At 47.7% G+C, this 14,870-nt stretch overlaps 1 protein-coding gene across 7 annotated transcripts in view; it reads right to left on the bottom strand.

Moving 5' to 3' along the window:
* Window positions 1-14,870, bottom strand: part of LOC118504716 (cadherin-87A) — a 132,474-nt gene that overhangs the window by 18,177 nt on the left and 99,427 nt on the right. For all 7 annotated transcript variants that reach the window (XM_036039554.1, XM_036039553.1, XM_036039556.1 and 4 more), the window contains 6 exons: window positions 12,108-13,921; window positions 11,872-12,001; window positions 11,419-11,542; window positions 10,248-10,308; window positions 6,749-7,202; window positions 6,574-6,678 (listed from right to left, as the gene is read on the bottom strand). In XM_036039554.1, the coding sequence (XP_035895447.1) occupies window positions 6,574-6,678; window positions 6,749-7,202; window positions 10,248-10,308; window positions 11,419-11,542; window positions 11,872-12,001; window positions 12,108-13,921 (2,688 nt within the window). The remainder of the gene's footprint in view (window positions 1-6,573; window positions 6,679-6,748; window positions 7,203-10,247; window positions 10,309-11,418; window positions 11,543-11,871; window positions 12,002-12,107; window positions 13,922-14,870) is intronic.

The raw sequence follows: 14,870 nt of genomic DNA, 5'->3' as shown, positions 1-14,870 counted from the left end.
CGGGCTTTGATCGGATTTGGGACATGGGGCCTGGTCCCTTGTGCCGTGCGCTCGGGACGAACTGTTTGCCATGGACCCTGGCACGCTTGGCACAGTAAAGTAGTTTGGTGCAGCAATGCCAACAAATTAGATCCTTCAAACTTCTCTCGCGCTCTCCTCTCTCTCTCTCTCTCGATCCCGGTCCGCATCCCTCAAAACGCCCAATCGATCGAGTTGTGTGTCTCGTGGGAGCGTGTGCCTGTTGTGCCACGAGGGTTGCCCCGGCGGGACCGAATCAAGTAAGCTGCCGGTAGCTTTAGTCTCTGACTTTAAATCGACTTGCTTTGGCAAAATGGCACACGCAACAAAGCGAAACACACGGGGGTTTTATGGGGGTTGTATGTTCGGCTTTTATCGCTGCTAATTTTAAATGGATTAGCAACAGAGCTGCAGAGATGATTTCATAATTATTAATGTGATGCCTTGTGATGGGTGTGTCTGCGTGGGTTTTGGTACCGGTGGGAGTGAGGGAATTATATTTCACCGGCAGATACCACGACCGGATTGAATGGGAAACCACACTGCGATAGGGCAATTAAAAGCGACACGATGTGAATCGAGCATTCGCACATCGTTACTCACACACACACACACACACACACGTGACATTGAGCTGTCGTGTAGCTTACAGGACGATGATGGTGATGGGTAGATAATTGGGAAAGGGAACGCAACGATGGGTTCTTAAGAAAATTCCACTATTTGTACTGATTGTACAGCAGCCGTCCATCCATGATGGTTTCCGGGAGCTCACGTTTGGCTTTGAATGGAAGAACTTGTGAGCGAGAACATTAATTATTCACCACTGAATGATTCTGACGGACACCACGCAGACATCTGTGTGTGTGTGTGTGTGCAATAGGATCAATTGAAATTTTATCCCTCAAGAGCTGGTAAGGGGCCAGGGTTCTAATATCGTCTGGCACATTTCGAAACCCCCCATATATCCCATCAGTACGGGTTTCGCTTCCAAGGTCCGATTCGAATACCCAAACGAGCCTCACCAATGGGTAAAGCCCATAATCGTATTATAATTAAAACTGCCCTCATCTTACTGCTTTTGTTCTTGGTCAGGGCCGGGGTGTAGATTTTCACCCTGCTGATCGTTTTCCCGCCCCGGAAAAACCGACTTGATGGAAAATGTGGAAGCAATTCCTGGGTGAAAGCTCGCTCATCCGGTCACCACAACGGCACAACGGAAACGATCTCGAAACCCTCGAAGGGGCATAACTCAACCCTTCTTCTTTTCCGTACGACGAGACGTTTGGGATTTTGGATAGATTTTTACTCCGAAGGTACGAAACCAACCTACCAACCATTATTCTACCCATACCTACCAAAACCCATGCATGAATGTGTCCACAGCAAGCTAGAGCTGCGCAAAGGCATCGCTTGGCATCGGAAAAGCTCGAGAGAGTTTTGTTTGAATTAATTACAGAAGCGTCGATGAAAGACGACTCTTCCAGCTGGGCGGTGCTGTGCCATGGATGATGGTTTGTGCTTCGTTCGTTTCATAAAGCGAAAGAGATTAGTATTTGAAAAGAAATGGGATCCGGAGGGTTTTTCTTTTTCAAACCAATTCGTTGCCAACATACCCATCCTGTTGCGGTAGACAATGTTCTTAACATCCTAAGCCTTTAGATATGAAGCAACACTACGCCTTCCAGAACCTTTCCTGAGTGTGAATAAAGTTGCTTGTTAAGAAATAAGCGGGAATGCTTAATTCCTTCCCTTGCTAGCCCGCAGCTTGCCCGGAGTTGTATAGAACTATTTGCTATCCGGAAAATGTATTCAACTTCACTCACTTTCAACTGTTCCGAGAAATGAAGGAAGAAAAAAAACCTTCTCCGACAGCTCGTCTTCACCGGTGATGGTGATATTCGCTGTGTGCCTTATCACGCCGAGAGATCACCGGTGGCACGAGTACTTTCTGATCAAATGTACAGGGACAGTTGTGCAATGCGATACCACGGCAGCTTCCCGCTCAGCGCTAGATTGCATGCACTGCACACATATGCTCCGATCCTGCTTGAAGACACTTCACCATATTAACACCGCTACCGGGCCTTCTCGCGTCCTCGAGAAGATGGATCAAGGGAAGTCGGTTGCCATGCTGAAGCTATCCTCAGCACTGCTCAACCCATTATAAGACTTTCCACCTAGTGTCATAACACTGCCACACATTCTGGCACAATTTTCATGCGTCAGTAGAGCGAACAGTCACCACCGCCCGAGCGCTGCGCTGTGTCGTCGGTTGACGGTGAGCGTATATTTGGCTTTACGGATACGCCATCTTCCGGTGTGCCATCTTCGTTTGCGATGGTTCTCTCCCTCTCCCACCATAGCCTCTGTAACCTCTGACCGAAGCAGTAATTAACGGAAGTGGTGTGAAGTAACCTCGGTTAGGGAAATGCGTCAAGAGTCACTTAGAAAACGGGATGCTTCTCGATGTCATTGGTTTAATTTAGCTCAACTGAAACAACAACGAGCGCAAGAAAAAACCACCACCTTCAACACGGCAATGCAGCCATAGCGACCAAGAGTTCAAGCACGAACCCTGCAGAAGGTACCAGCCCGGTTTCTGCCAGCGTGTGAAAAGGAGAGCTAGCGAGCAAAAGCACGACGTAGACAATCCTGACTTCTTGCGCGCCGGTATCATCTCCGCGTGGAAGTCATCCCGCGACGGACAAATCCTTTCCGAGTAAAAAGGAGAACCTTGTGCGCTATCACGTTCCACTTTAATGGGTTCACCAACACGACCACCAGCACCACCTCCACCAGCACCACCAGCAGCAGCTATTCTTGCGTAGTATCTCCGTTTGCAGCAGCTTTTTCATTTCCACCCGCTGAAGATGACAGCATCTTCATGCAAGCGGACGCTAGATCGCGGAGACGCGATTTGTCTTGATACAGTCTTAATAGAGCACGCAAGAACGAGCACGGGCGGATGTTTTTAAAACCCGTGCAACCCGTACGACCCGCTCCCATTCCAAGTGTGCCACATGGATCAAGCAACCACTTCTCGACCTGTGTACCCGTGGAACTGGGAGCGTGGCTGCAAGAGCAGCGGTGGCAGCTAGACGTTCGGATATTTTCTCATAATTCGTCGGGATGGCGAAAAATCCGCTGCTGCGAAGAGTTCATCATTGCCGCCACGTGGCGATACACACACACAGCAGGAAACCAATGTCCGTAGAGGGTAAGCGAAGCACAACAAGCTTGGAACGAAACAAAAAAAAAACGAGATGAAGCGAAAAGCGATGCAATTTTTCTTCCCCTGTGGAATGTCCATGCTGGGGGCGAACCGCATCTTCCAGCCCCAGGGTAGCGCTGCTGGTGAAATGAGAAATGGTGAGAAAACGGAATGTTCTCCTGTTTTTTTTTTCTCCTGTCCCCCCGCTGGCGAGTGGCAACAACCGACACGGCGTAAACCACTGCGTCGGGAATAAATTGCTTCATTATATGGTGCCTGGCCTGGTGCTCTATGTTCACAGGGTGGCGGGATTTTTTTCCACATCCTACATAAACTTGCATTAGACTTCGGTGCACAACGCACGATAAAAACGACTCTTCCGTACATTAAAACAATCCGCGCGAAACTTACGCGGACTTCATTCGCTGGACGCAGCTTAAGAGGCGAAAAAAAGCGGGGTTTTCCACTGTAGCCCAGCTGTAACAGGCACGTGATGCATGGAAATGGTTGAAAGCTTTTCCTCTTTTTGCTGTGTTTGGTAAGCGTTTTCGAAGAACTTATCTTTTCATCGTCCGAACACTCATAAATGGACGCGGAATCGGAAACATTTGTGCAAAGTGTTTCTTGTTTTTACACGACGAGTGTTGAACAATTAGTTGCCAGTCGTGGCAAAAAAAAAACAAATTGCTGGTGAGTTTATCCAACGTTCTTCCGGTACGGTTAGTTTTGTTTGGAAGCAATTACATTTTACTCTTAGGATGATGTGCCAGAGAAAGTAGATCTTCTTTTGGAAAAATTTCGACGTATAGAATCACATCATAGGTATATATTAAATTTTAATATAAATGTTAGAAGCTCTTCTTCCATGCTCTTGACAGTATTTATGCAACAATATCTTAATAGGTGGTTTGCTAACTCTTAGTCTTAACTACGAAAGAAATTTTTTGTTTGCCAATTGGCATTTCATTAAAAAAAATCTCATAGCGCAATGCAATATTTATAGCAACGTTCTATCCTACCGATGCTATATATAAAATAAAGGTGGTCTTTAAGCTACATATTGGCCTTTTATTCGGCGATTACTTAATCATTAAAATGGGTATATTGTCGGTAGATGTGACAACGGCGCCGGTCTTCACACAGCTGGACCGGGGTTCAAGTCTCATCTGGGCCGTTCCCCCATAGTGAGGACTGACTATCAAACTATACGGTATCATTAAGTCGAGTATGCCAGAAATGGCAGGCACGACCTAGAAGAATCATTGAACTAAATTTATTTCCGGCCAGCATTTTAATCAGGCTTTTTAAAGTGGCTATAGAGAGTTCTGGGACAGTTATTCAAATCCATTTTATGAACTTTTTTTTACATTTTGTGGCAAACATCCTCATTTCCTAGGGTTTTTTTTAGGATGATCTCCGTATAACTCCCAGCAAGCCATAGTTTGGTTTGCCCAGTGTTTCTTTCTCCACCTAAAAAAATTGATGGACCAGCACACGAAAACCCTTTTTTAAACATGTTTAGTTCAACAACAGAAAACTGCTCAACTCAAACCCCTATCAAGGCTCATACTCTATGCAACTTACAGTACTGGAAAAAATTGGCAAAATTTCATTTTAATTTTTTTGTCAGAATTTATTCATTAGGATTTCAACTTATCATCGCACCGATTAAAGAGATTTGAATAGGAAATCTGATACTTCAATTAAAAATGTGCAGTAAGTTAGCAGGGCAAACAATAGCATGAGCTTATTTCAGTTTGAAAAGCTTAAACTCTGTCAAAATATAAAGGTAATTTTAATATGAGGTTGATAGCCTGAGAAGAATTAAGAAAAGATTTTCACTGCTTAATTTAATTTAAAGCTTAATTTTTTGCTTTAAAATATCATTTTCTTCTGTTTTCTACAACAAAATCAAGTAAACCGCCTGATAGTTAGGCAATCCGCACACGTTCCAGAAGATGAGGATCAGAGGAGTTCGGTAAAATGAACTTTTTGCAGTTTAGATTTGGATTAGAAAAATTGATTAAATTTCCACTCACAAATTAACCATCATAAACTTCGCTCGTCACTTCACTATACAATTAAGAAATTATTCAAACTATAATATATTATGCTGCGACTCATCACACTGTAAGCACAGCAATGCTTTTCATTTTGTATGCCAAATTAAAGGACGAAATGAAGGAACCCTCCATTAAACACATCTAATTTGAGTTGAGTTAAAACAATATTACTATTTCATAAATCATAAACCATACAACGACAACAATAATTACAACGGAACGAAAACAGTCCATAAATGAGCAAACTTTATCGATCGAGCTCCTTCGGAAAGGAGTCTCAATTATTTCAACCGTTCGTTTTAAAATTCTAAAAATGCTCTTCAAATAATTAAAAGCCCACCGAACCCACCCGATGAGTATGCACATGCTTTGCTTACGCTTGATGATCTTTCCATCCATCTGTAGCTCTACAAAACACTCCACAACCCCCTTCCCCTTCCCAGCCCGGAAGTATGTGTGTGTGCGTGTGTGCCTTATAATAAAAATCCCTATACATTCTCTATTTCTAGAGCATCCGGGGGAAAAAACATATTGAAAGCTTCAGCATCACGATTTGATACGGGTGTTCACGGTGCATAAAAAAATGAAATCCCCCATTCCCATAAAACAACTATCCCCATCCGTACCCATTATGCACCACGGGCAGAGTGTGCAACGAGAGTGATCCATTTTCCGGCAAAATGTGTGGCTGGGAACGCCGGGCGCACTCACTAACTTTTATGTGACGCTCGGTACCCGCCGGGAATGGATAGTGCAGCTAATGCCAATCGAGTGTGAAAATTATGTGCATCCCATTGCACAACAGGGAACGCTAACGAACTTTATTCCTTGTGCCGAGCGCCGTACCATGCATTAGGCAGCGGTATAGGCAGCACCAGGGACAATTCTACAAACCAGCCCGGCTCCACCGAAACGGTACGAGAGCGGTGTAGCAAATTTCAAAAGCAGTTCCTTCGAAAGCACTCACACGTACCACGGAGGAAAGATATCGTTATGCAATTTGCGAATCAATCGATCATATTTTTGCTTCGCGCTGTGGGAATTTCACACGACGACATTTTACTGCGAAAAGCTTCATCCATTGCTGCAGCTTCTCTCATTCATTTGCAATTCTCTTTGCACCGTACGGCGTACCCCCGTGCCGGCAGGAGCATGATGTTTTGTCCCGTGGTAATGGAAATTGGAAGGGTTTCCTTTTTCTTTCTTCGCTTCTGGCGCAAACACTTGCGACTGTTTGCCGGCGTATTTTGCTCCAGCATAAATAGAATAAGCACTTACCGGTGGCTCTTCATTAACGTCCGTAATCGTGATGATGAGCAGCCCTTCGCCCTGCTGTATCGATGGCGCTGTCGTATCCGTGACGAGTACGGTGATGCGAATGACCTGCAGGTTCGAAGCAAAACGATGGCACGATCAACGTTTGTCCCACAACCGGCGGGCCAAAAGTACTTACCGCAAAGCTGTCCCGCAGCAACCGTCGATTAACAAACACTTTGCCGGACCGATCGATCATAAACATATCCTTAAAATCTTCCATCTCACCGACCTCCTTTCCGTTCTTATCCACCGCCGTTATCGGTTCGGTGGCCGCATAATCGAGCGATTCGCTCGATGCCACATCCGGATCGACGGCCACCAGCGTATGCACCAGCGTGCCAATCGGTGCATCCTCACTGACCTCGGCCCGTTGCGTGGTCGGCGTAAAGTACGGTGCCTTATCGTTGCTGTTGATGATGCTGACCGTCAGCATGGTCGTACCGGACAGGCTCGGTGTGCCGGAATCGGACGCCACGATCTCCATCTGGTACGTATTGCGCCGATCGAAATCGAGCTTGCGAGCGATGCTCACCACTCCGGTCGTATTGTCGATGGTAAAGTCATCAAAGCTACCCTGCTGGATACGATACCTGTGGCAGGGACAAACAAAGGGTCAAAGAGAGAGAAGAAAAAAAGACGAGAACGCAAATTAACCACTCCAATCAAAGCAAATAAACAGTAACAGTAGGACTAAGAAGCTGGTCCAGAGGTGAAGTGACCTGGCTTTGGGTTCCCTTCCGACCCTTCGCTCTGTTTTGTGCGCGAAGAAAATTACCGATCTCACCTTTATTACATTAGCGAATGCAATTAGACAGTAAGGGAGCGGGTCGGCCAAATTGAAAGTGAGTCGGCGAATGGCGAATCGAGCTTGTGCCGAAATCGTTTGCATATTTAATGAGCAGATTTGGTGCTGCTGGCCTAATTAAAATTCAACAGAATGTGCCGACGCCACCTTTTTCTTCTTCTTCTTCTTCGGGAGCTTTGCTCCGGGAACAAGGGGCCAACGATGAAACAAAGCAAATAAGAAGCGGTAACTAAAACAAAAAGATCCTCATACTTAGAAAACTGATGTAATTAATGATCTGAGGTTGCAGCACGGAAAGAATATTTTTCACCGCGAGCGAACAATCGACTCGCGCATCGATCGGCTACCGGAAGCATTATGTTTTACACCGTGCACGGATTTACTACTGTACTTTGCATCCATTTTTATCCACTAAAAGCTGCTGTTAATTTAACCCCTTTTGCCGGGAAGGCTATAAAAAAATTATCCTGGTAACCAACCACCCAGCAAGACTGTACATGGTTTGCCCATCAAATTCTCCTGTCCTGTCCCTGGACGCGCCACTGCAGTTTCAAGTTCTCGCATTAAATGATATTATCTAAAGCCCCACCATCTCCAGGGTTCTTGGAGTGAGCAACAAGGCCACCGGGAAGCTTTCAAGCTCCCGAGCTAATCAAAGCTCCCGACAAGGTCGACGGTCAAGGATGAAAAGTAGCGCTGAAGAGAACTTGCCAGAGCAAAAACTTCTTCACCCGCCCCTCTTTTCCCGCACCCTTTTCGATTGGCTTTAATCTCATTTAACCTGGTAATTCTGCTGGTGCTCTGGCCACCGGTTGGCGGACCCCACCACCGTGTTCCTGCCAAAGATTTATCCTTCTCTTTATGATCGGCATTTTTCGGGGAAAAACGGGCCGCCGCTCGGTTGAAAATCCTTTCGACGGGCAGCGTTCAATTTGACTCCCTCCCAGTTCTCGTAAATCTAAACAAGAATTTGATTAAAATTTAACGTAATTTATGCGCACAAAACCCGGCATCGCGAGCTATACCTGCTGTATAGCGCGAGCCAGTACGCGCCATCCTTTTTGCCCGTGTTGTTGACCCTCGATAAAGCTAGCTTTGTTCTGGCTCGCTTTTGCTCTCTTTTACTGATATGATTTGTCCCACTCAATTATGTGGAGCCACGGTGCACCAATAGCCGGGCGTTTCGATTCCGCGGTCCACCGAGGGGTCCGATCGAACATTTGTTTCCTTGTTTTTGTAGTTCGAGTTGTAGTACATGTCTTTTTATCCCATCTCGCTCACCGCTTTCCTGGTTTTGGACAAGCTTTCAGAATACAAACTTTTTTTTATGCAGCCCTTTTTCCAACGGGAATTGTGTTTTACAACAACTACAACAGTGGAATCGATGCATGCAAACTGTGCTTCGCTCGGTTCCCCTCTATTCACCACTTGATGCTGTCCCGATGCTTTGCCCTGGCAAATCGTGTTTTCGCATGTACCGGGAATCGAGGATTGCGTTCGGTTAGCAAATAGTCGCCAGCATGTTGGAACATATAAATATGCGAAACACGGGTAAGCTTGTATGATTTGGTAGTAATTACGCCAAACGGTTGGATGGATTTCGTTTTGAAAAATAAAATATTGAGCCGCTGAATGGCGATCGTGTTTGCAGTAATGAAAATAGACGTTATGGAGTTAAACATGGAACAATGAAATGCCTCACTTAAGCAAAGGAGAGATTTAAAATATGAAATATAACATTGCATTAAACAAGCTGTTTTTGTTTCATGACATTTCATATTGCCTCGCTACTCCAGGCTAATCAAAACAAGAGTAAGGCAATTCTAGAGCTCACAATGAAAATATTGTTCCACAGCAGCATCGTAAACCGGTGATGAGCCGACCACCGGAACGGGTATTTTAACGGATGTTCCAACCAATTTCCTTGTATTCTGTGTTTTCTTCACTGTGCAATCAATTCCATGAACTTTCTCCCATTTGCAATAAACACCATCATCTTCATCATCATAACCATCATCATGGTTGTCGTTCGCCCTAAACCCCCCCGCCCTGAATGAATGGCGGCGACTGATGCCATGGTTTGGTGGTAATGCTCATGCATCCCTGAACCGAACGAATCCCTGTCCGCCAGGATCGGTCCGGAAGCGGGAGAGCCGGAATAAAATGGACATTGATGTCGTTTTGCAACCGACAGCTCGGGACCGCAACCCCGGGTAACCCGGGGAAAAACTGGGGGACAACAACACTCGGTACCGGGGAGGGGGCGGGGGAGAAATTGAAAAGCATCGATGAGGTAGCGTTCGGTTCGGTGTAGTCGGAAGCTACGGAGTATGAATAAATAAAGGTAAAACAAGGAAAGGTTTAGGTCATATATTCGCATTTACAGCCATAACCTTTTTCTTCCCAGCTGCCCTCAGTCGAAGCATCCCACCGTGATTGGATCGCTTCCGTTCATGATCGAACGATTTTCTCCCACCGTACCGCCCGTTTGCAACCGCTTTTCGCAAAACCCGTTTCTTCTCGGTCCGGGTTCTCGGTAGTAGTAATGTAGCACGCCTGCCACAGCAACAACAACCACACCAGACCGACACACGGCTCGAAAGGGGTATTGGAAAGCATGGGTAAAGCAGGATAAAATAATCAAGTTATTCTAAAAATTTATTTTTATAGCTTTCGAACCAGTGCACAAAACCGACCGGGCCCGTCCCGAGGTTGTAATCGATCGAAAATTGGTTATAGGTCTTCTCGGGGTGGGGTTTGTTTTTTTTGGATCATTGCCGGCACTCGGGCAGAACGACGATGCCCGGTGTAAACGAAATTTAAAATTTACCTGATCTCCGCATTGATTCCCGTATCCAAATCGATGGCCTGCAAGCGCTCCACTATGGTTCCTGCAACGATTGAGGAGCCGACCGAGAAGAAAAGAAAACAATAAAATCAATTATTTGGATTACCTGTATAGTAGGAAGGGGAGGAAAACCGGACAATTTATGTGTAAACAACGGTAGACATTATGTTAACATACTAAACTACCAAGCAAACTGCACCGGTGCTGCGGTTCAACTCGAACTAGCACCACAAAACGGCAAATAATGCAAACGATTGCCAGCAGCGAACTTGAAAAGTTATGAAAATTCTACGAATCCTGCTGTGCTCTGTTGCGTACGCATCTTTCAACGCTGGCGATGGTATTGCCACCGGGGTAATACGATACGCATCCGCCGATCAGACGTTAATATCCGAGCAACGTTGATGTTAAATAAACTTGACTCTACTTTTAGCATCCGCAAAACCGCACAACGCACGGCAAGTGGGCGGCACGCAGAAGGGAAATTGGTTCGACCGGTTCTCTCGGATAAAGCTCTCGATCGATACTTGCGGCCTAGCAAGTCTCGTCACTCGGAGTACACACAGAGTAACAGCCGAACCACAAAACCATCCAATAACGTTTCGATAGGATTAATATCTTTTGACGAGTTCTTTGATGAGGAACACGTCCCGACTGGCAGGCCCCCGAAGAAGCTGGCAAAGGTTTGGGACCGAAAATGTTGATAAACTTAAGTTGTTTACAATTTCAGCTGGAGCTAGCAAGCCCGCTCACGGTAACCGCCAATTTCATTCATCGTAAGGTAAAATCTCGATAATCGATAGTTCGCTTCTCTTCGGTGCCAGTCTTCCTAGTCTAGTTTCAGTCAACGAATCCCTTACAACTTGTCTGACAAACTATCAACCACTCTAGCGCCGGATACACCATCCACGGTACGCAGCTGGGTTGAGGCTTCAGGTTCGATGGCAGTACAATAAGCACTGGAGCAAAACTTTCCACAATGACAAACAGCAGCCAGAGCGACTTAAATACTTTGACCGAGACCACTGTTTGCCTGGGAGTAACTTCACCGGTTGTTTTCTCATCAGTCGACTACCATTATTATGGACGCCATTACAAAACCACTGCCTTCTGTGGGCGGTTTGACCCCCCCGATTCGATTCGAGGATCTTACCGATTGGAAAGTTTTCCTCGATCGAGGTGAGATAGTTTTCCCGTGCAAACTGTGGTGCGTGGTTATTAACGTCCCGGATGGTGATGTTCACGTTGCAGAGCGTCGTGTACAGTCCGTCGGTAGCCTGGCGAAGGGAGAGAAAATGGAGAACATGGTTAGAAAATAGTTCAATTCGATCCGAACGATGCAAAAGGTATTATCGAGTTTTTGCCTCCCGGCGCTCAGTTGCTCCGGGCCTACGTTCGTCCAACGCCCGTTGCGCCCGGTGCACTCGGAGCCGGGCGGGCAGTTATGTGTGCAAACGACCGTGCAGAAAATGTTAATCAAGAGGAATTTCTAATTAGATATAGTAATGGCTTGGCAGGGACTGCGGTATGCACTCGTGACTCGTGCAACGTACACCTTTAACAGCACCCACCGGAGGCACACATCTATCGCGTTAGGCAGACTCACCTCAACACCAAAGAACACGTTTTCCGACTTCAGATGGTTCACGTCGAGCGCTACCGATTTCGATATCGTCAGCTGGCCGGTGCGTTTATCGATTTCGAAATGCCGTGTGACGGCTTCGTTGCCAATGATCCTGTCGAGCCAAGAAAAAAAAAACGGAACACCGATACGACGAATAAATAGATTGAATTCGATGTATTCGATTCCGCCGGGCACCAATCGAGAGCGGCACTACTTACCGGTAGTTGATTTCGGAAACGACATCCGGATCCCGGGCCCTAATGATGAGCGGTGGCTCAAACACCGATGCGCCTTCATCGACCGATGCCCGATACAGCGGGCTTTCGCAAACCGGCGGCGAATCGTTCGCATCGAGCAAACTGATGCGCACCGATACGACGGATGTTTGTCCCCGGCCTTCATCGTCCGTGGCACGGTAGGAAAGGTAGTAGACCGATTGCGTTTCGTAGTCCAGACAGGGCGCCTTGCCAGGGCCAATCGGTTGCCGGGGGTGTTGTATGTCGTTCGTGTGCAGCGGTTCAATGCGGACGGTGGTCGGTAGGTCGACCAGGTCGCTCCGGTCCGTTCGTTGGTCTAGCTGGTCGGCTGTGGTCGTTTCGTAGCTGTCGTACAGTGTCGATATGGTGGGCGGTGCGATTACGTTGACGTCGTGAAATTCGTTCGATTCGCCGCTGTTGACAATGCGGTACGTCATATACTCGACGCCCCGGGCCGACGCGTTCAGCTGATTCCGGTCCGGATACTCGTGCTGCAGGTCGGACAGGGTCGGTATTTGTCGACGGCGTCGTACAACCGGTCCGGTTGCCGATTGTCCCACCGACAGCACCGGACAGTCCGCTACCGAGATGGCACCGGTTATCGCGTCGACCGAGAACAGCTCCGATCCCGTACCGGACAGATAGTACCGTATGCCCTGATCACCGTACAGACCCGAATCGAGATCCTTCGCCGTGATCGTCGTTATCAGATGGCCCGGATGTGCCGTCTCGGATACAGTCGTCGAGTAGGAATCCTGCTCGAATATGGGCCGATTATCGTTCGCATCCGTTATGGACACGGTCAGCGTCGCGGTCGACGATAGCTTCGGGTTCGTTCTGGTCTCTTCCGCTATCAGCAGCACGATGAACTTGCGCTGGTTCGGGTTCTCGTAGTCAAGGGTGCCATTAGCGACGCGAATGCTTATCTGCGACGAGCCCGTAACCAGCTTCGGTTCCACGTCGAACACATTCGAGACGTCGTTGAGGCGTAGCGAAAATTCCGCATTCTCACCCACGTCCGGATCGCGCACACTGATCTCGAGCGGCAGTGGCGTACCGGGGGCCGTATTTTCCGACAGTGACACAAAGTACTCGGTTTTGTTGAACATGGGCGGTGAATCGTTCACGTCGCGGATCGTAATCGATGCTTGGGTGGTGGCGACCGTCAGGTTATCATTGCCCGGCACACCATCGACCACTTCGCGAGCCTTCACCGTCAATATGATTAGACCGGTGTCATCCGGGAGAGCTTCCTTGTCCAGGGGTTTGGCCGTTCGCAGCTCACCGGTGTGTTTGTCTAGCAGGAAGTAATCCATCGGATTCGTCACCAGCTCGTAAACTATCTTTCTCGGTTGGCCTCGATCACCGTCCCGTGCCTGGATGACCATCACCAGCGTCCCGATGGGACTGTCCTCGTTGATTACTGCTGCCAGTGAACCCTGGAATACGGGCGGTGCATTCTGCACATCACGCACATGAATCTCCAGCCCGGCCGATGCATTGTACAGCCCGTCGCTAGCATCCAGCAGCACCTGGTAGATCATCCGATCGTTGTAATCCAGTGGCTGCTTCAGCACGACCGCTGCCGTCAACCGGTCCTGCTGACTCTCCGTCACCTCGATGGCAAACTTTTCACACGCGTCCGGATTGTGGGGCTGTGGAATGCAGGAAACATCCAGATTCTCGCCTACGGTGTCCCGGTCCGTCACCAGTATGCCGTCGAATATGGTCGTGCCCGGTAAAGCATTTTCCAGCACTTCCGTCTCGTACGGTACCTGCACGAGGAGAGAGTTGTAAAACAAAAACAAACATGAAAAACGAGCGTCCATTTGGGATTACAATCTTTTCCATTAAAATTACAATTCAATTCGACCCTGCGCACGTTGCACTTAATTGCTGACCCTCATTACCCGTTCCCCATCCCAACGCTCAGGACATTCCTAGGACGCAAGCGAACCGATCCCCAATCCCCAGCGGAAATACCGCAGATGCTGGACACACTGCTGCTGGAAGCTGTCGACCAAATGGTAACCGAACCGGAAGGTCCAATCGAACGAACCGAGCATCCCCGGTGGAGTGTAAAATGTTTGCATTCCAAAGTTTAAATTAGTTCGAAATACCGAACCGGGGTTTACAATCTTCTCCGGCGGACGGAGATTCCTTCCTGCTGTTCCTGGGCATGCTCCTGGGAAGGGCCACAGCATCGACCGGACGACGAACGAAGGGTCGAAAAAAGAGATTAATCATCCCGAGCATATAATACTGCCCCACGGTTTACACCGGGCAGACCGTCACTGTACGCTGGCGTTCGGGTTCAGGTTCGGTCGTTGTACGGGCGAAGGAAAATGCCACACCACACTTTGGTTTCGGGGACGCCACCGAACACCGCACACAGCACGGTGAACTGCAAAATAGTTATGGAGGACAAAAATGGGGACCAGCGACAACAACAACAACAAAAAAATGCGGGAAAGCAACCCATCCACCAGATCGGGCGAGTTTATTGAAATTGTTTAAAATGGGAAACTTTTCCTATTTATTATTGCACAACACGAAACTAATTTCACTTCAATGAGTTCACCGTCACAGTTGGTGTCGTTCCACGTTTTGGCGTCAACCGACAGATTCCTTTGCACCACGAAACGCACCGTACACGTCCAGCAGTGGCGTGTTCGTGTTCTTTTCCTCCCGGGAAATTCTTCGCTCCTGCGTCCGATAGTAACC

Source organism: Anopheles stephensi, chromosome 2 (genome assembly GCF_013141755.1).
Source record: "Anopheles stephensi strain Indian chromosome 2, UCI_ANSTEP_V1.0, whole genome shotgun sequence".
Taxonomy (NCBI): domain Eukaryota; kingdom Metazoa; phylum Arthropoda; class Insecta; order Diptera; family Culicidae; genus Anopheles; species Anopheles stephensi.
This window is presented reverse-complemented; position numbering and strand designations above follow the sequence as displayed.